This window comes from Taudactylus pleione, unplaced genomic scaffold, assembly GCF_031769625.1.
Source record: "Taudactylus pleione unplaced genomic scaffold, aTauple2 ptg000198l, whole genome shotgun sequence".
Lineage (NCBI taxonomy): Eukaryota > Metazoa > Chordata > Amphibia > Anura > Myobatrachidae > Taudactylus > Taudactylus pleione.
In genome coordinates, this window is record NW_028284600.1 from 9,038,969 (window position 1) to 9,060,318 (window position 21,350).

Sequence of the window (21,350 nt, forward strand, 5' to 3'; positions counted from 1 at the left end):
TCAAACTAGTCAACATAATGCTAACTTGTGTAGACAAACACATGCAGAGCATTTTCTCACTATGTGTTCTGGTTGAAAAAAGAGGCATGTAAACATCAAGCAAAATCCCAGTGTATGTACATGTCTGCAGTTCAATCGTGCAGCAGTATAAAACAGGTTTGGGCACGGGATGCCGGGGGTCAGAATCCCGACAGAGCTAGGATACTGACACCTGTCAGTCAGTATCGTAACCCTCCCCCCTCGACCTCCCCCAAACTCTCCCTTCCCCCTTAGTGCCTAACCCACTCCCTAGTGCCTAACCCCCCCTTATCCCACTACTTACCACCGGGATGGTGGCGGTCAGGATGCCAGCACCGGGATTCTGGCAGGTGTCTGAATTCCGTCTCCAGCATCCCGACTGTCGGTATTATAACTACATCCCGTGTAAAACGCGTATCTGAGCAAAATACTGGAAAATAGCACTTGGTATACACACAAATTTATAAAGTTCCGATCTGAATAAAGCACAAAAAGTCAGAAAATTCTCTGAAGGCTCTCACCCGTATGAACCCTTATATGAATCATAATAATAATAATGGAACAGATAAGCAACATTGTTGAAATACACTTCACATCAGTTCTGATGCTGCCTAATTCGGACCATGGCTATAATTGGCTGTGCTACAATTTGCTGGTCTTTGCAGTTTCTGGATCTCAAGTCGCAACTTCAATACTTCCAGTTCCAGCTTCGTCCTCTTCAGTTTTAAGTTGCAGTATTTTAACATATTGATGTCTTTCTCCGTGACACTTTCCTCTAGAGTGGCTACGGTAGAGATATGGAAAGACAATGTAAATGAGAGGAAGACATTACAATGTATTTAGTAAGCAAAACTAATGCTGGGTACACACTTGTCGATATATCGTTTGTTCGATCAATGAACAATATATTGCGAGTGGTCAGCCCTGCAGCACAGCCGGTACATGTGAAAGATATATCATCCATCTGAATGTGTGTACGGGCGACACGCTGATCACCTATAGATTGGCTGTAGGCGCTGCCGACACTGACATCTCAACTGGGCAGGCAAATTTAAATGAATGCCCAGTTGTGATGTCTGGCTAGACATATCGAGCGGCTGATTGGTTAGTGTGTACAGCTTACCAATCGGCCAACCGATCCGTCGTTGTAGTATGTTCCCAGCATAAGAGATGTAATAGAAGGTGTAACTGAGAGGAAGAAAAAGTGAACAAAGGAGTAAGGGAGGGACGGGAAGAGGAATTCTACATAGCTCCTCTGGGAAAGCGGGAGGATTAGTGAGAGACACGGAGGACAGTGGAAGGATGCGTGAGATACAGGGAAAACAATGGAAGGATACGTGAGACACAGGGAAAACAATGGAAGGATGTGTGAGACACAGGGAGAACAGTGGAAGGATGCGTGAGAGACACAGAGAGGACAGTGGAAGGACGCTTGAGAGACACAGTCAGAACCGTGGAAGGATGTAAGAGAAACATGGAGAACAGTGGAAGGATGTGTGAGAATAGTGGAAGGATGCACGAGACACGGAGAGAAGTGAAATGATGTGTGAGAGACACAAGGAGAACAGTGGAAGTATGTGTGGGAGACATTGTCAGAACCATGGAAGGATGTGTGGGAGACAATTGGAGAACAATGGAAGCATGTGAGAGAGACTTGGAGAACGGTGGAAGGATGTGTGATAGAGACAGAGTGAAGTGGAAGGATGTTGTTACGATCCGCTACCAGGATTTCTGACAGCCTTAGCAGTTCCTAGTCCTGGCTATTGCTAGGCAGCAGGGAAGCTGTCAGTATTGTGGAAGCATTCAGCTGCAGCCAGTCTGCAATCTAGCTCTCAGTGTGTATGCAGTTCAGCTGTATTGCAATTAGGATGATGGTTGCATTGGGTTCTCTTCCTGTTATATTGCATTCACTCCCAGCATTCCCTGCCGGTGATAGCTTATACCTTGTGTTGCTGCCTGGACCATTCCATATGTATTGCTGTTCCAGGTCTTCTGCTCTGCATATGCCCAGCCGTGTCTGTTTCCAGTTTCCTACGTTCTTGTGGAACTTTAAGTATTGTTCCTACCAAACTGCAAGTATTACGAAACCTACACAGTGAATATCTACCTTGCACACCTATACTGACACAGTGACTATCATCTCAGCTGTAATGTGTCTGCAAATACAAGTATCTGCCTTGCACAAGTATATATATATATATATATATGCTGTGTTGGATTCTGTGCTGCTGCTACAAGCCTTGTTGTGTGGATTATTGTGGCTGTCTGCTAATTCACCTTCTTGCTATCCATACTAACTGTCCTGCAATTAACCCTGTGGATGCTGGTTCTGATTCTGCAATTACCCTGATTCTGTTAAGTATCTGTATCTACTCCAGCCAATATCTTGTGATCACCCTTGTATTGTATAAGCCCTACTGTCTGAGCTTAAGTCCTGGCGGCCGCCTAAGTACCGGTGAGTGTATTCAACTCTATGGGAACAACAAGTGGTTTGTTATAGGCAGAAGGTCTTAGTAGGAGGCTCTATGGGTCTTATATATATACAGGGGTGTTTCATAACATATGTGTGAGATACACGGTAACAGTAAAACAAATGTTTAAGAGAAACATGGAGAATAGTAGAAGGATGTGCGAGACAAGGAGAAAGGTGGAAGGATGTGTGAGAGACAAGGAGAATAGTGGAAGGATGTGTGACAACACAGTGAGAACAATGGAAGGATGTGTGAGAGACAAGTGAGAAAAATGGAAGGATGTGTGAGAGACAAGGAGAACAGTGGAAGGGTGCGTGAGACATGGAGAACAGTGGAAGGATGTGCGACAACACAGTGAGAACAATGGAAGGATGTGTGAGAGACAAGTGAGAAAAATGGAAGGATGTGTGAGAGACACAGGGAGAACAGTGAAAGGATATGAGAGAAACATGGATAACAGTGTAAGGATGTGAGAGAAACTAGGAGAACAGTGGAAGGATGTGTGAGAGACAGTAAGAACAGTAAAACAAATGTGTGAGAGAAACATGGAGAACAGTGGAAGGATGTGCGAGAGAGACAAGGAGTACAGAGAAAAGATGTGTGAAAGACATGGAGAACAGTGGAAGGATGTGTGAGAGACACGGAGAGCAGTGGAAGGATGTGTGAGAGAGACAAGGAGTACAGAGGAAAGATGTGTGAGAGACACGGAGAACAGTGGAAGGATGTGTGAGAGAGATAAGGAGTACTGAGGAAAGATGTGTGAAAGACATGGAGAACAGTGGAAGGATGTGTGAGAGACACGGAGAACAGTGGAAGGATGTGTGAGAGAGACAAGGAGTACAGAGGAAAGATGTGTGAGAGACATGGAGAACAGTGGAAGGATGTGTGAGAAACAATGGGACTGGTGGAGGAATGTGTGAGAGACACGGAGAACGGTGGAACGATATGTGAGAGACCCAAACAGTGGAAGAATGTGTCTATTCTGCCGCAAGTCACTGTATTTTGCATTTGCACACAAACAAGAGTTAATGCTCAAGCTACAACGGTATCACCTACAAGATCATTGTGAATGATATCCTTGTCTGTGGTCGTACCATACAGGAACACGATATAGGTCTCTAAAAAGTCCTAGAGAAAATCTGAGATTCCAACATGAGATCAAACCCATGGCATCAAACCTAATCCATCCCATGGCATCAAACCTAATCCATCCAAGACATTGGCTATACAGAAAATGCCCACCACTATGGACACATTCAGCCTGCAGCATCCCTAGACAGGACCAACTACTTAACTAAATTCCTGTCCAACTACAGTGAGGTGACTTTGCCATTTTGACAGCTTTTTTACATGGATGCTGAGCACCAAATTCTGCAGTATCTTCTTATTCACCAGCAGTCCTAAGCTACAATATTTTGATGTACATATCCCGGTACTGATTTCTGTGGATGAGATATTTGACAATCGTGTTGCATTTGCCTCTAGGGCCTTTACTGAGTCTGAAATCAGAGATGTGCAGATTGAAACAGAGCTTGTGATTGATGAGACAGACCTTCAGTCACTTTACTCCATTTTGCACAAGTCACTGCATCCTGCATCTGCACACAAAAAGCAGTTCAAACTCAAACTACAACGGTATCCCTTAGATGTGGGCTACAAGCGTGGCAAGGAGCTCCATATGGCTGATGGACTGTCCGTGCTCCTCTGCCCCAATTTAACGCTGCAGATGCTCATGATGACTTTGATGTCATGGAATTTGATGTGTTACCCTCTAGATGCTTGGAATAACTTTATGAGGCCACATCCACAATGACCTCTGTAAACGTCTGTCTCAGGCAGTGTTACATGATTGGCTTGCTTCATCCAGAAGGCTGCAATGTGACTTTTGCTGCTTTAAAATCACAGTTTCTGACAGAATATTTCTGCATGGTCATTGGCTCATCATCTGCAATTAACTTGAAGACTTTTTATGTTTACCAGGTTCATCAAGGACACCCAGGTTGTGAGGCTACCAAGTGCAGGGCTAAGGATGCACTATCCTGGCCCTCTACAGTATGTCCAAAGAAATGAATTGTGCTGTTGCTTGTGCTCCTTGTAATGCTCCTCAGGTCATCATGCCAAATTAACTTTAAACTTGACATTCCTAGCCTTCCGAGGTCCATTGATGCTGCTAATACCTTTGATTGGAGCAGGATAGAGCACCTGGTGTTGTTCGACTCTTACACTGAATGGTTCAAAATGGACGACCTGCTTTGCCTTACTTTAGCAGCTTGACAGTAATAAAACATTTATAGTGGCACTTCTCTGTATATGGTACACCACAATAACTCTTCAGAGACAACGCCATGCAACTCATGATCAATGAGTTTCAGGACTTCATGAGGTAATGGAACATTAGATATACAACCAGCAGTCCTCGTTACCCACAATCCAATAGATTAGCTATAGGAGATTCGTTCTGCTACATACTTATTGGAAAATGTAGTTGAAATGGCTCAGATGTATTCTTGGCGATACTCAACCTGAGATACACTCCAATAAATGGGCTGCCATCACCTGCACAAGGTTTAACCTGAAGGCATACCCATACTGTCATTTCCTTTGTAAGGCCTATACTTCAGCCACGAGTCGAGACTGACATACTCCCTACATCCAGAACCTGTCATGTTCACATTCAACCCAGTGATGGCTTTGACAAACTGGGCACTGTTCATGGGGTTTCCAACAGACTTAATAGCTACACTATGGAAGCTGATTGTACTACAAGTGGGACAGACAACATTTACTGAAAGTATCTGAACTTCTGGATCCACCACCTCCATTGCCACCTAAATATTTCCGGGGGCAATGAAAGTCATAGTCAGGGCTCCATCTGAAGAATCACCTGCCAGAACAGTCTAATGCCCATACCCTATCCTACAAGATATGCAAACTATACTGCTTCATCAACACTTCTGGTCGAGTTACCAGGCCCAATCCAAAGTTTCAAGACTTTGGGCCTGAAACAGGGCCTGATTAACTACGGAATGCAACTGCGAATGTAATAGCGATTACACACGCAGTTCAACTGTAGTAGTATGCTAAAACATTGCAATCGCAGCACTAGACAAGGACGCCCACTTTACCTTACACACATTCGTAATGTTTAGCAAGACTGTGAAACCATCGGTACAACCGAGTACCATCGCAGCCTCAGGCACACTTGCACAAGCTTTGACCTTACTCAGGAATTGCTAAATTCCACGCACGCTATGAGTCCTAAGGCTGCGTAGGGTATCGCTGTGGATAATTTATGCACGCCCATGCTACGGTGTTCAAATGCACTGACGCACCTAAGTTCGGCCGATCCCACCCCCCCCACGTTACTACCCACAAACGGCACTTCCTATTAATCACTTGATGGGTCTGTGTAGTCATTGTGATCACAGTTCCGATCGCAATGTATACGCGATACACAACAATCGGCCGATTGCGTGTGTATTAGCAACTGCATTCCTTGCTAAATCAGGCCCTCAGAGATGTACGCTAAACCGATGGTTAACGCACATCTGTGATGTTTTAGGGTCTGCGCATGTGCAGAACAAATCCTGCAACCTCACCCGCATACCCTCTCAAGCCTTTGGGGGGCAAAGCAGGGGCGTGTTGCCCCGTTTACCGGGAGGGACGAGGCCAGGGTATGCGTCGGTGGAAGCAGATTTCTTGGCCTCACAACTGCCCAGGACCCGGTCAGGTCACAGTAAGCTTCAGCTTCCGCAGCCAGGCCAAAGGAGATCCCAGGCTGCTGGGATCGCAGATGCAGCAAGGAGGTGTTGGTTTCCTACAGATACCTCCTGGTGCATTAGCATTCTAGATAAACGGGATTGCACAGCCGCTTGTGTGCGGCTCTAAAATTCCGACCATATTTGAATCAGGCCATTTGTCACGTAGTTCCTTTCTTCACTCATATTAAAACTACTGTTGATATTTGTTGCATTTACCTCACCGTTTCCACATACAACAAATTTGCCACACTGTCTTGAAGCCATACACCTGTTGTGTATGTACTTCGGGCCTGATTCAGGTTTGTATGCAAGTGACAGTCTGCGACTGTGTGGGGGCGGCGCTGGCCCGCGTTTCTGGAAACAGGGGCATGTTCTGGGAGTGCTGAGGCCAGGCTCTGCGTTAGAAGATGCAGATTTCCTGGTCTTGGCAGCAGAGTTAAGGTGGCCATTCTGAGTAGTCTTTCGGTTTCTCAGATGCCTGAAGCTGTCGATGGTCACGATGGTGATCCGATACTGCGTCTTCGGATCTGCAATACTGTCGAGAGGTATCTATTTCCTTCAGACGCCTCCTGCAGCATTAAAATATTTACATAGAGCAGCTGCGTCCAAAGAGGCAGCTTCTGTGTTTTCTGCATCCACATCTGAATCAAATCTACAGCCATGGCCAAAAGTTATGAGAATGACACAAGTATTGGTTTTCACAAAGTTTGCTGCTTCAGTGTTTTTAGACCTTTTTGTCAGATGTTACCATGGTATACTGAAGTAAAATTACAAGCATTTCATAAGTGTCAAAGGCTTTTATTGACAATTACATTAAGTTTATGCAAAGAGTCAATATTTGCAGTGTTGACCCTTCTTTTTCAAGACCTCTGCCATTCGCCCTGGCATGCTGTCAATCGACTTCTGGGCCACAAACTGACTGATGGCCACATATTCTTGCCTAATCAATACTTGGAGTTTGTCAGAATTTGTGAGTTTTTGTTTGTCCACCCGCCTCTTGAGGATGGACCACAAGTTCTCAATGGGATTAAGGTCTGGGGAGTTTTCTGGCCATGGACGCAAAATTTCGATGTTTTGTTCCTCGAGCCACTAAGTTATCACTTTTGCCTTATGGCAAGGTGCTCCATCATGCTGGAAAAGGCATTTGTTCGTCACCAAACTGTTCTTGGATGGTTGGGAGAAGTTGCTCTTGGAGGATGTTTTGGCACCATTCTTTATTCATGGCTGTGTTCTTAGGCATAATTGTGAGTGAGCCCACTCCCTTGGCTGAGAAGCAACCCCACACATGAATGGTCTCAGGATGCTTTACTGTTGGCATGGCACAGGACTGATGGTAGCGCTCACCTTTCCTTCTCTGGACAAGCGTTTTTCCAGATGCCCCAAACAATCTGAAAGGGGATTCATCGAGAAAATAACTTTACCCCAGTCCTCAGCAGTCCAATCCCTGTACCTTTTGCAGAATATCAGTCTGTCCCTGATGTTTTTCCTTGAGAGAAGTGGCTTCTTTGCTACCCTTCTTGATACCAGGCCACCCTCCAAAAGTCTTCACCTCATTGTGCGTGAAGATGCACTCACATCTGCCTGCTGCCATTCCTGAGCAAGCTCTGCACTGGTGGTGCCCCGATCCCACAGCTGAATCAACTTTAGGAGACAGTCCTAGCGCTTCCTGGACGTTCTTGGGTGCTCTGAAGCCTTCTTCACAACTATTGAACCTCTCTCCTTGAAGTTCTTGATTATCCGATAAATGGTTGATTTAGGTGCAATCTTACTAGCAGCAATATCCTTGCCTGTGAAGTCCTTTTTATGCAAAGCAATGATGACTGCACATGTTCCTGCTCCAGTCTGTTATTCTAACTCAGGGGTCTTCAAACTTGGCCCTCCAGATGCTGTGGAACTACACATCCCAGCATGCACTGCATATAGTTTTAGCATGCTGTTATATCAAAAAGGTGGCAGTGCATGCTGGGATGTGTAGTTCCACAGCAGCTGGAGGGCCAAGTTTGAAGACCCCTGTTCTAACTCAATAAGCATGACAGAGTGATCTCCAGCCTTGTGCTCGTCAACACTCTGACCTGTGTTAACGAGAGAATCACTGACATGATGTCAGCTGATCCTTTTGTGGCAGGGCTGAAATGCAGTGGAAATGTTGTTTTTGGGGTTAAGGGTCTGATTCACCAAGGAACGCACTGATGGAGACGCATGCACCCGTCTGCTGCGAGAATATGCTAATGAATGCATACGCACGCAGAATAAGCAGACGCCTAGCACTACATAATTCCACCCACTTCCCTTAAAGTGCGTCTTCTAATACCTGGCAAGACAGCGGAAACATCGGTAACATTGAGAACCATTAGCATAATAGTGGTTGACCTGACCTCACTCAGGATTTGTGCCGCTTCCTGTGTGTAAATAGACCTCATGCTACGTCCGTCGCCGCAAAGGCTTAATTATGCACGCCCCTGACATGCCGTCCAAACGCACAGGCACGCCTGCGTTTGCCCAACCACTCCCCCGTCATCACCCACAAATGGCACTTCCTGTCAATCACTTGTCACTTGGCTGCAGACTCCCTGCGTACGCGTACTCCATCGCAATGGCCGGTTCGCGCACTCCGATGTATACGCATGCGCAGAGCAAAAGCATTGCCCAAGTGTGTGTGCGTTCTCTCCTGTGCGTTCCCTGCTGAATCAGGCCCTAAGTTCATTGTCATGGCAAAGAGGGACTTTGCAATTAATTGCAAATCATCTGATCACTCTTCATGACATTCTGGAGTATATGCAAATTGCCATCATATAAACTGAGGCAGCAGACTTTGTGATAACCAATACTTGTGTCATTCTCACAACTTTGGCCATGGCTGTATTAGTGAAAGCGGTAGAAAATGTATTGGTGAAAGAGGTAGAACATATTGAATTTTACAGGTTAAATGAATACTCACAGAAGTCCTCTCTGTTCAGTTCATCCTACAAAAAGGAGAATATTATTATAGCAAAATGGAAACCATTTTCGGCTGCAGTGAAGAAATGTTCAATAGCAGACAAATGACTGTATATCTGTGTGCAACTGAGTCTGACTCTGTACACGAAATGCTACCATGCAGCGGCCGAGTCTTTTTTCTACACCAAATCCCATTGTGCTTCATATACAGACTCAGGGTCTGATTCAGCAGTGAACGCAAGTGCACTGCTGAACGCAGATTGCCGATTGCGCGAATGTGCATATTGGGTCCTGCTCAATTGCATGCAAGCCCTTGAATTCCTCTCCCTGACTGACAGGCAGTGGCACTGAAGGGGCGGTGTGGGGGCGGGCAGCGTTCCCGTAAACGGGTACTGTCCGCCCCGTTTTTCGGGAGTGGCCAGCCCAGGGACTGCGTGGACGCACGCAGTCTTCTGGGCTCGCAAGCCAGCCAGCCTGAGTAAGCTGAGGCTTACTCAGCTGGCCGGCCGCCCGAGGTGCAGTCCACCATCGCGACCATTGACCACCGATGGCCGCGATGGTGATCCCAGCCTGCGCAGTGCTGGGATTACAAATGCAGCAGGGGGTGTCATACACCTCCTGCTGCATTTGTATTATTGCAAGGATAGCAATTGCAAAGCTGCCTGCATGCACTACACACTACAGTATATGACTGTGTGCAGCTTTGTGATTCTTGCTGAATCAGGCCCTCAGTTGTACACAGATATACAAGTGTTGCATATCAAATTAATCCGCACAGTCTCCTGGTGTGTCCCAGTCGCATCACATTTGGGTGAATAAGACGCCCAGCGATAGATAGCAGAGTCGATCAGGACCTGGCGGCTCACTCACGCCATATGGCCTATTGAGGCTAGATGTATGAGGACACATCTGTACCTAGCAATATTAGTTTACTGTTCTTATGGGATGTAGTCAGCATGTCAACAGTCACTATGTCGACAGTAACTATATTTCGACACCACAATGCCGATGCTAGTATCTCGATACTGTTCTAATGCTACTTGAAGCATTTTAATCGTGGAGGCTTTAAGCAGCATGTTTAACGTTATAAGAGCCTGCACAGTAAAAAATATTTTAAGTAGCATTATTTGAACCATCGGGATACTTGCATAGCCAGACGCAGGGGATTTTCCAGTTGCCCAGAAATCCAGGGGGATTTTCCAGTTGCCCAGAAGTCCCCTTCCTGACTAGCGACTCAAATCATGACCACAATAGTATATAATATGATTTTTACTAGAGCTGTGGCCACAACATGCAGTATAAGGGACAGCTGCTGCACAGCCCCATGGCAGCTGCTTCTCCTACCAAGTCTGCTCTATGGACCTCATTCAGTGGTGCACGCACATCCCTTCGTGACTGCGATTCCATACGCAGCGGACTTGAGAAAATATGCTAATGACTTAGCTGATTTCTTGTGCACAGAGACACCCACCCCCAGAGTCTCACATTCTTCACTTATGTAGAAAAGGAGAAACATAGGGAACATCGATTGCACATCGAACCTCTCAGAAAGTCTATGCTGTCTCAGAATGTCCGTCTCACCTAAGATGCCGGGGCCTCTACTGCTGCGAACGAATATGCAGAGGCTTACTAGGAGACGCCCAGAAAATGGTGAAAACACGTCTGCGTTTTTCTAGCCACCCCCTACCCCATTACCTCCCCCAAATGATGACTACCTGTCACTCACTCTGCAAATAAATCCTGTGACGGCCATCGCAAAAAAACTGCTGCGCGTGTGCAGTGCAGCTTTGGAGCATGCGCAGTAGCAAAAAAGCACTCCACTGCGTCTGACATCAACACTGTATCCACCTCTGAATCAGGCCCTATGTTTGGATATGAGTGCTTAATCAATGCACCGGACCAGAGAGCAGCTGCCAGCAAGAAGACACAGGTGTCTTACCATTAGGGGGAGAATGCATACTTAGAAAGCCCAGTTCTGTGTCCTACTGGTAACATTATGTACAGTATGTATATTTCTTATGAGATGTTTAATCTTTTCATGATCACTTCTGCAGTTATGAGATGTTTTATTGAAAAAGTTAGTTCTTTAAGGTGCCCACAGACATAGCGATGTGATCACAATCCCACGATGTTTACGATACCTTGAACTCTCCCCAGGCAGCTCCCTGGCAGTCCTACACAGAATTGAGTAAAAAATGTCCAATCTGACTTAAGATCTATCGTGCATCCAGTGCATTGTGTCCCAGATTGGCAAATCTGCCCTACAGCACGGCAGATCTGAAGATGCAATGTATGACGAGCGGGGACGCGCATTGGCATCGTGATCGCGAGTAGAAACTCACGATTTGGACATATTTTACACGATGTCTTCACGATTCGTCGAAATCGGGTAAAAAATCGCTATGTGTGTGGCCAGCTTTAGACTCTCTCTCCTATCTATACTGTAGATCAGGCCTGGCCAACCTGTGGCTCTCCAGCTGATGTGAAACTACAAGTCCCAGCATGCCCTGCTACAGTTGTGCTATTAGGGAATGCTAAAACTGTTACAAGGAATGCTGGGACTTGTAGTTTCACAACAGCTGGAGAGCCACAGGTTGGCCAGGCCTGTTGTAGATTATCTATAGTGTTAAATATTATACTGTATTACATACACTATCCAGTGTATAAGAGCATTGTGTACATATAAGTCCAAAACCGGTGCCAGGTGCTTCTGCCGGTCCGCAAGACTCCTGAGCTTGCTCCATTGCTTCACAGTGCAGGTGACTTGGATTGTGGGATGGTGCCTACATTCAGAAACGAAAACATTTGTCTGACATTGGCTCTCAGGATACTATACCTATTTTAGAACTCTTAATAAAAGTTACGTTTTAATACACACATTTAATTCAAAGCGTGCCTCAGAAAATAATCTACTTTTATACTCTTATAAATTTGTAACACAGTACCCTTTGACTTTTGGGACCACCACTAACCCTAGATTAATTTCAGACCCTCAGGAGGTCGTTTATGCCTTTATGTAGGTTGTGTCTGAGATATACATTAGGTTTCAGTGTGGAATCTCCCCCCCTTGCTCAAGAAAACATACAGCTCAGACTGGCTGCTCCTACTGCCACATCTAATGGCTTACTGTGATCGCTGGTCCTGTATAAGTCTGATGTATTACATACTTCTTCATCTGGTGACCACACTCGCTCTAGGATCAAGCATTTGGAAACCCCCTTTAGAAATTCGGTGTTGGCCCTTGTACTTGCACCGGCATTGTGCTGCCGATACAGTCACTGTTGACATAGTGACTATGAGCAGTATGTATTCATACCATACTTATAATGCTGCTAATAATTAAGCTGAAAGTTATATGGAAACGGAGGGTGTCCCCAAACCAGCCACTCATAACGGTTTATTTACTAGGTGATGTCTTGCAAAGCCGCCGCTTATTGGCGTGTTAAGCTCCAAATTTAAAATGGCAAAACATGACATATACATCAAGACTGCAGGTGACTAGTCCTACTCATCATCTACTTTGATGGTGGTCCCACCAAAACTAAGAAATAAGGACCTTCCCCTCTGGTACAGATGACTTGCTTCTAGACTGTGAGCCAAGTTCATGGTACTGATGACCGCACACAGGTGTGCCAACGTCAGTTTTGTAAAAAAAATAAAAAATAAAATGACTGAGACTTGACTTGAAGTCTCTCTATCTCTGCATCCATGGCACCTATATAGATGGTGGTACCTTTATTTACAGTAGGAGAGTCCTCTTTTTCAAAGTAGATGCCCATTAGGAAAAATGTCCAGGGATGGGGGGAGACTTCCCCTCAACCTGGAATCCATAAATTCAAAGCCACCGACATTTGAAAGTGGGGGTAGAGAGGAAAAAATCTGAATATATAAGCATTTTATTGCACATTTCGGTTTAATGTTATTTTATGTGTTAGATTGAACAATGGTATTTTGTAATAATACAAAGTCTTCTGATAAAAACAACAACAACAAAGTATTGGTGTGGTTACTGCAATAAAATAAATCAGCGATATTGGTGTTGGAATGTGACAAGCAGAAACATTGATTAATGGCCTCAGGACAGGGGTGAGAAAACCCTCAGCAGTAGAGGGATTAAAACCTGGGCTGTGGGTGATTTGAGGACTGGAGCCACAGTCTTAGGGGTAAATTTACTAAGCTGAGAGTTTGGGAGAGTTTGCAAACTCTGCAGAGTTTGGGCATTTTTTCCCACTCTCAAATTTACTAATGTCAAACTCGGGAGAGAGATCTCCTTTGCTACGGGAAAATACTGGAGAGTTAGCAAACTCTCTTCAATTCACCACCGGCAAACCTCGAGAACCTTTTCACTGGTGAAGATAGGATTCTGGAATTTACCAAGCAGAGAGTTTCTAAACTCTCCATTAGATGGGAAAACTCTCCTGTAAAAACTCGTGAAAAAAATACACCTGCCTGTGATCTGTGTTTTGGCAGAAACATACACATGTTTCTGCCTGTAAATATAGAAAATAAATTTAAATATCAGAAAAAAAATGACATAGGGTCCCCCCCTAAAGCTTAACCAGCCCCAGGCTTGCCAGCCTGTCCTGGTTTCTGAGATTACGGGGAACAAAATGTGTAGGGTTCCCCCATAATTTACAAACCAACACCAGGCTGCAGGACTAGTCCTGATTTTAAATATAGGGGGGAAAAACTTGCGTAGGGTCCCCCCTATATTTAAAACCAGCACCAGAGCCAAAACGGCCGGGCTGTAATGCCACAGCCCGGAGACCCTTTCACCGATGCTCCGAATCCAAAGCATTATCAGCCCAAGCCGGTCAGGCCAAGTCGGGGATCTCAGGGGAGATGGGGATCCCCAAAAAAAGGGGTCTGGTGCTGTTTTTAAATATAGGGGGGACCCTACGCAATTTTTCCCCCCTATATTTAAAATCAGGACTGGTCCTACAGCATGGTGTTGGTTTCTAATTTACGGGGAAACCCTACACATTTTGTTCCCCGCAATCTTAGAAACCAGGACAGGCTGGTAAGCCTGTGGCTGGTTAAGCTTTAGGGAGGGGAGGGGGCCCATGTAATTTTTTTTTTTTACACTTTTAACCCATTTTTTTACAGGTACAACACAAGCAGCTTACACATATCTCACTGATATGTGCAGGCGGCTTGCTCGGGAGAGTTTTGCAGAGAGAAGACACTGCAATCTCGGGTGAGTCATCTCTTGCAAAACCTGCTAGTCGGGGGAGAAATCTCCTGCAAAACCTGCTACACGGCAGAGAAATCTCGTTCTGCTTCCCCATCGGCCATCTCACTCTCAGCTAAACTCCCTTCTTGGTAAGTTTGAGAGTCTCAGGAGCTTCAAATCACCTGAGTTTAGGTGAAGCTAATCGAGTTGAAAAAAAAAACAAACTCTCCCAGACTCGATTCTTAGTAAATTTACCCCTAAGGGTCTATGGTGTAGGTGCCAATAAAGTATCTTATCCCTATGCAGTGAAGTGGAGAGTACCAGGTAACATGCAACTTTCCTTTCAGCAGTCACATTATTTATATCTTAACAGGAGAATACTGTACCTTGGAATCTTGGTTTGAAGATGCACTTGAGTTAGAAGATTTATACGACTCACAAACCCGTAACAAGCGGCCCTCGAACGAGGAACTATTCAACTGTCGAAATGCAAATTGCATTGAGGAATAGTCTTCAAATCTTACAAAGGCAAAGCTGCCAGCAACAAAATGAAAGAAAAGAAATGATTAACAATAAGTCTAATAGATTGTGTTATACTGCACAATACGGCAGAAAGCTCTGCCTTATCTTTGCATGATGAGTCTCTTGGTCTGATAAGACCCAGATTAGCTTGTCTAATAAGCCACCAATATATGATCATATCTTTATAAAATGTGTAAAAAGGCACATAAGCCAATTTTAGAGCCTGATAAAATATGCCCGTCCTATAAACACAGTACAGGTCATTAATCTCAGAGCTGAAACAAATTATATTCAGGTGAATGAAGCATCTCAGGGCCTGATTCACTACGGATCGCTATTCTGCTAATACGCACGCAACGCAGTTGCTAATATCAGCGGTGACATGTAAATCTTTCCATTCGCAATGAGATCGCAGCCTAACATAAAGATGCCCACTTCCCCTTACTTACATCTGTGTACTTTGACAACATAGAGAAACAATCGGTAACATCGCGTAACATCGGACAGTTAATGAAGCCCAGACCTTACTCAGGAATTGCTTACTTTTGCGCACGCTATGACACCTGAGGAAGCATCTGGTATCACAATGGATAATTTATGTACGCCTCTGCAACGGCGTTGAAACGCAAGGGCACGTCTGCGTTCACTGACCACCCCCCTTTCACCCCCCCGGACGGTCACTTACTGTCAATCAGTGTGTAATGACGCTGTGTGCTCCCTGCGATCGCAAGCCGATCGCAGTGAAGGGTTCGCTCACTGCGATGTGAATGCAGGCGCAAAATGTGACAATTGACCAATTGTGCGCGTGTATAAGCATTCCTTGCTGAATTAGGCCCTCAGTTTACTAGGAACCAGTGACAAAAGGTGTGAGGCATCCAGCCCTTTAATCACTGGTTGAGCCAATAAATTAGCACTAATCAGTGTAAATATTGTAATTAACATACAGTACAGCACATTGCTAGGAAGAGTAAGATTCTCACCATCGCTGTCCTTGGTGCTTCAGCCGAAGACTGACGGCATTGTATTTTTTAAATAAACGCTTAATTTGGTTCTAGGGAAAATAACCAAATGTTACTTTGCAGGGTAGTGGAGAAACACAGAGCCAGAATACAGTGGTAAATATATACAGTATACCCGAACTACACATTACCCTCTGTAACTTGGATATATGAACAAGGTACAAGGTCTAAGGTGACCGAATTTCACTTCATGGTTTTATATTTTTAATTTCCACAATGGCAACATTGTGAAGTAGCTGGTTTTTATTGGAAGTCTCATTTCTCTCAGATCCATTCCTATTGAATATATATGGGGTATGCACAGATCTTCTCTACTCCATGATTTACTATATATGGATGGAAGGAAGAAGTGTACATCTGGATACTTCTATTTTATCGCTGGTTCAGATAAACACCAATTATTTTTATTGGTACATGGTCATTCACATTATGATTTACTGCACCATATTGGAGGCCCCTTTGTTTTTAATTTTTTCAATGCATGTAGGAATAGTGTAAACAATTGGAGATAAGAAAAAGAAATCACAGAATCATTTAAAAAAACATTAATCTACAAATTTTGACTCCTCAAAGCAGCCAGCTTTTGTAGCTACAGTAGAACAGCTAAGCACACTTGTGGCACTCCTTCTGCAATGGAGATCAAATACAGGTTGAGCCTCCCATATCCAAAATGCTTGGGACCAGGGGTATTTTGGATATGGGAATATTCCATAATTTGGAATAAATGCATACCATAATGAGATGTCTTGGGAATGGGACCAAAATCTAAACACAAAATGCATTTGTTTTATATACACCTTATACACACAGCCTGCACATCATTTTATACAATATTTTCAATAATTTTGTGGCTCAAACAAAGTATTTCGGAATATTTGGATATGGGAGACTCAACCTGTAGTGCTCTAAGCAGTTCCTCCCAACACTGTTGCAGAAGGCCGCGTGGACCCAGCCAATGAGCGGCCGCTAATGTTAAGCCGCCGCTATGTTTCATATCGTGCATTTCTCGGTGCCCAACGACCTGCGATGCGCGGGCACGTATGGACAATATCGTCCATCGCCCATGTATGCAGGCCAACCTGGCCGATATCGACCAGGTTACTAGAGGGACCACGATCTTTGGTCACGGGTCGTTAGTGACTTGGTGGTGTGCTGGATGATCAATATCGATCATCCAGCACACCCGGGAGATCGTACAATGATATCGTTATCGTTGTCAATCGTCCTGTGTGTACGCACCAATAGATAGAGGAGTACAGTGTAAATGTGGTGATTTATATACACTCTTGTAGCTCATGTGATGTATATCATCTAATGCTAGTGCTATAACTTTCTCCTTCTCCACTTACACTCCTCACAAACCCGCAAAGTGAAAATAACCAGCTGTCTGTTTCTATGATATCAATACAAATACACAGTGATCTATTTCTATGATGTCAATCGAATGTTGTTTCTATAAAAGCACCATTAAATGAATATGAATAGAAAAACTTCTAATCTGCAGTGGTTTCAATAAAAACCACTGCTATAATGAACATACCGCGACAGGTTGTCATTTAGAACCCGACAGGGTTCAACGGCGGTTTCAGTTTAGGCAAAAAGAACGCCACTTAGTACATACTACCTATTAGACCTGAACCTGGTGGTTTCCAGCGGTTTTGAAATAACTCCAAACATGCCGCTTAGTAATTTTAACTCTATATTCCTAAAGTAAAGTACCTAGAGAACAAGGGAGACGGTGTACTCTTTTCTGTGGTTACATTAGTATGTGCCACTGTTTGGTTGACATCTTGTGTATCCCAAAAAATGATATGTTACCCAGTGGCTGTGAGGTCTATGTACTAAGCCTTGGAGAGAGATCAAGTGGATGGAGATAACGTATCAACCAATCAGCTCCTGTCACTTTACAGGCTGTGTTTGAAAAAATTACAGTTAGGAGCTGTTCGGTTGGTACTTTATATTTGTCCACTTTTATCTCTCTCCAAGGCTTAGTACATAGACGCCTGTATTTTGCTTTGATAGCTAGAAAGAAGTGGGTAGTGCAAGAAAATGGGCATATCTATTATTACAATTATTATTATCTTTTATAAGACTTGGATACCAACCTCTTCCAAATGATTAGGCAGATTTCCCACGTACAGCTGATAAATGGGTTCCAACTCTTTGAATAATAATAAAAAAAACAACAGACAAAAGGCAGAGAGTTTTGATGACAGTTTGACATCAGTGACAAAATAGGAGCCCCATACCCCACGATATTAAGAAGGTTTTTAGATATACAAGATATATCGACGACATTTTGAAAATATGGAAGTGTGATTATGACAATTGTAAAAACGTTATACATTACATTGGTCACAATGAATACAATTCACTTTTTAGGTCTAAAAACAGAGAAGTAGAAATCGAGTATTTGGACATGGTTTTAATGCATAAAGATAATAAGACCATGACTAATTATTACATGAAAATTATCAAAAACCAACAGTCCTAATTTGAGGCAGGTGCAATGTGACCGGATCTGCCTTCCCGTGAAATACAGCATTTCGGGGAGGAAACCGAGTGATAACAATGAAATTGCACCCAACTACTCAGACTTATGGAAGTGTTATGGGTGTGCATCCCATGCTCCATGCGATTCTGAGTAGTGTGTATAGAGAAGGGAAACCTGTTTATGGCGTACCTTTTGCACCTAGCATGGAGCTGGTGCAAGTGCAGGTTCTAAGGATGAAGGGTGCGGCAGCCGGTGTACAACAAATAGGCGGCACGGGTTTCCACTTGCCCACGCACAAACTGAACGGACTCTCGCATTAGCATAAGGTAGTAAATCTACTTTCTGCTGCTGGCAACAACAGCAGCTTTGCGTGCGAGTCAGAATCAGCCCCCAAGCAAATGCAATTTTTTTTTCTCCATGCAGAGTAAATACTGACTGCTTTTGCATGTAACCCACATTTCAGGGTTGGATAGAAAAACAGTTTTGTTTTTTTAAAAAGATAAAAACATTTTTTTGTTTAAACCAGTTTTATTTTGCATTAATTAAAACATTCTGCTTATTATATTAAGAAACCTTGATCAACCATGTTTTAATGCTTTCTAACATTAAGGGGTAAATTTACTAAGAATCGAGTCTGGGAGAGTTTGCTTTTTATTCAACTCTATTAGCTTCATCTAAACTCGGGTGATTTGAAGCTCCTGAGACTCTCAAATTTACAAAGAAGGGAGTTTAGCTGAGAGTGAGATGGCCGATGGTGAAGCAGAACGAGATTTCTCTCCCAAGAAGCAGGTTTTGCAAGAGATGACTCACCCGAGATTGCAGTGTCTTCTCTCTGCAAAACTCTCCCGAGCAAGCAGCCTGCACATGTGAGATTGTCACAACCCGCCATAGAGACCCCAGAATCAGACCCCGGACTTACCTCTCAGGATGCTGCGGCGCGGCTCTCTGCTTCCCCGCCGGTCCGTTCCTGCGGGTTTTCTCTCCCTCTGCTCCCCGGCGGCTTCTGCATCATGTTCTCACCCTCCGGCCTGGCGTCTCTCACGTGGATCTGCCGCGGGTCTCCGGTCCATGGGCGCGGCCATCTTGGATTGCCCATGTGACGCGATCTCCTCCAATGCCAGTCAGTATCCAGCCAGTCAGCATCCAGCACTCCCTATAAAAGGATCTCCACTTCTCCCAGCAAGTTGCCAGTGCAACAAGTCTCCTAGTTTAACTAGTGAGCCTCACCACTGCGCTCCATAGGTGTTGTCACCACTGCAAGTAGCTTCTACGCTACCACTGTCTCCATACGGCTACCCAGCCGCTCCAAGTAGCTTCCATGCTACCACCATCTCCATACGGCTACCCAGCCGCTCCAAGTAGCTTCCACGCTACCACCGTCTCCATACGGCTACCCAGCCACTCTAAGTAGCTTCCACGCTACCACCATCTCCATACGGCTACCCAGCCGCTCCAAGTAGCTTCCACGCTACCACCATCTCTATTCGGCTACTCAGCCGCTCCAAGTAGCGCCCGAGCTACCACCACCGTCACTCTACGGCTCCTTAGCCGCATCAAGCAACTTCCGTGCTATATCAATCCTCTACCAGTCTTCTGCATCCTCTCATGCGGAGGAACTTCATCAAACCTAGTCTCCTCCAGCGAGCATATGAGCTGAGTAATACAGGTCCAAGGCTCAGCCCGGGAACACAGTCCCAGAATCCCACGTCTCTGACAGTTTGCACTGGCCAGGTGAACTCGGCAAGTGGTCAAGGATCTGGAGTAGATTCCTCTCAGGATGTGCTATCTCGTCTGGAAAGACAAGATACCTCTCAGGCCCAGTTGATCCAATTCATCCAGCATATGTCATCGCGTTTGGACAACATTCAGGCCTTGCTAGCCCACCCTGTTCCAGTTGGCGCTCAAGCCGCCCCTCTTCCTGCGGTGTCACCTGCTCCTCCGGTTCCACCTTCTGCTCGTCTTCAGCTCTCACCTCCGAGCAAGTTCGAGGGCAACCCCAAGTTATGCAGGGGTTTCTTGAACTAATGCGAAATCCATTTCGAGCTTCAACCCGCTAATTTTCCGACAGCCAGAACCCAAGTGGCATACATTATCTCTCTACTCTTTGGTCAAGCACTCGATTGGGTCTCGCCCCTCTGGGAAAGTCGGATCTTTTGCTCTCCAACTATTCTGAATTCGTTGCCACTTTTCGCAGGAATTTTGATAAGCCTGGAAGAACCACTTCCGCATCAGCGGATATTCTACGCCTCCGTCAGGGCAGCAGGACCGTCGGCCAATATGTCGTCCAATTCTGGACCCTGGCTTCGGAGCTCAATTGGAATGAGGATGCTCTCATTGCTGCCTTCTGGAGTGGTCTTTCAGAAAGACTCAAAGATGATCTGGCTTCCCGTGACCTTCCAACCAATCTGGATGATTTCATCACTCTCTGCAATAAGGTGGACCTTCGACGCAGAGAGGTTAAGTTAGGAGTAGCCATTGAATCACCCAGGAAGTCAGATTCCACTATTCAAGCTCAATTGACACTTCCACAGGGTCCAACTAACCCTTCTAGATTCAGGGGCTGCAGAAAATTTTATGACTACGGACTTTGGGTCTGATTCAGAGCCGGACGCTATTTGCGGACGGTCGTTCAGGAAAACTGGGTGGCTATTCAAATGAACTGTTCGCTCTTTGCGGTCTGTTGCCGGCTCTATGTCTGAACGAGCGAACAAAACATGCGGTCGTTTTTTTTTAAAAATACGCCCCCTGGCCGCTCGCATCATACGTCATGTCCGCTATTTAATAGATTAATCGAGTACATCGAACAGTGTATGAACTGCTCGCTATTCTTGTGGCTGGTTTTTCCTACCGCTATATTGCGAGCAGTTCTGACTTTAAAACAACCAAGTGACGTGGTCAATGACGCTGCTGTATTAATTATGCACACCCATAAAACGCCCGTTTTGATCTTTAAGC

At 44.9% G+C, this 21,350-nt stretch overlaps 1 protein-coding gene across 2 annotated transcripts in view; it reads right to left on the bottom strand.

The window, feature by feature from the left end:
* Window positions 1-309: 309 nt before the first annotated feature.
* Window positions 310-21,350, bottom strand: part of LOC148518844 (uncharacterized) — a 47,587-nt gene continuing 26,546 nt past the window's right edge. The window contains exons 3-8 of one of the 2 annotated variants that reach the window (XM_088476967.1): window positions 18,007-18,062; window positions 15,863-15,933; window positions 14,747-14,894; window positions 11,839-11,970; window positions 9,189-9,213; window positions 310-802 (exon numbers count right to left, since the gene is read on the bottom strand). In XM_088476967.1, coding sequence (XP_088333093.1) covers window positions 630-802; window positions 9,189-9,213; window positions 11,839-11,970; window positions 14,747-14,894; window positions 15,863-15,933; window positions 18,007-18,062 — 605 coding nt within the window. In that variant the 3' untranslated portion in view covers window positions 310-629. The remainder of the gene's footprint in view (window positions 803-9,188; window positions 9,214-11,838; window positions 11,971-14,746; window positions 14,895-15,862; window positions 15,934-18,006; window positions 18,063-21,350) is intronic. The other variant, XM_088476968.1, reaches the window with a different exon arrangement.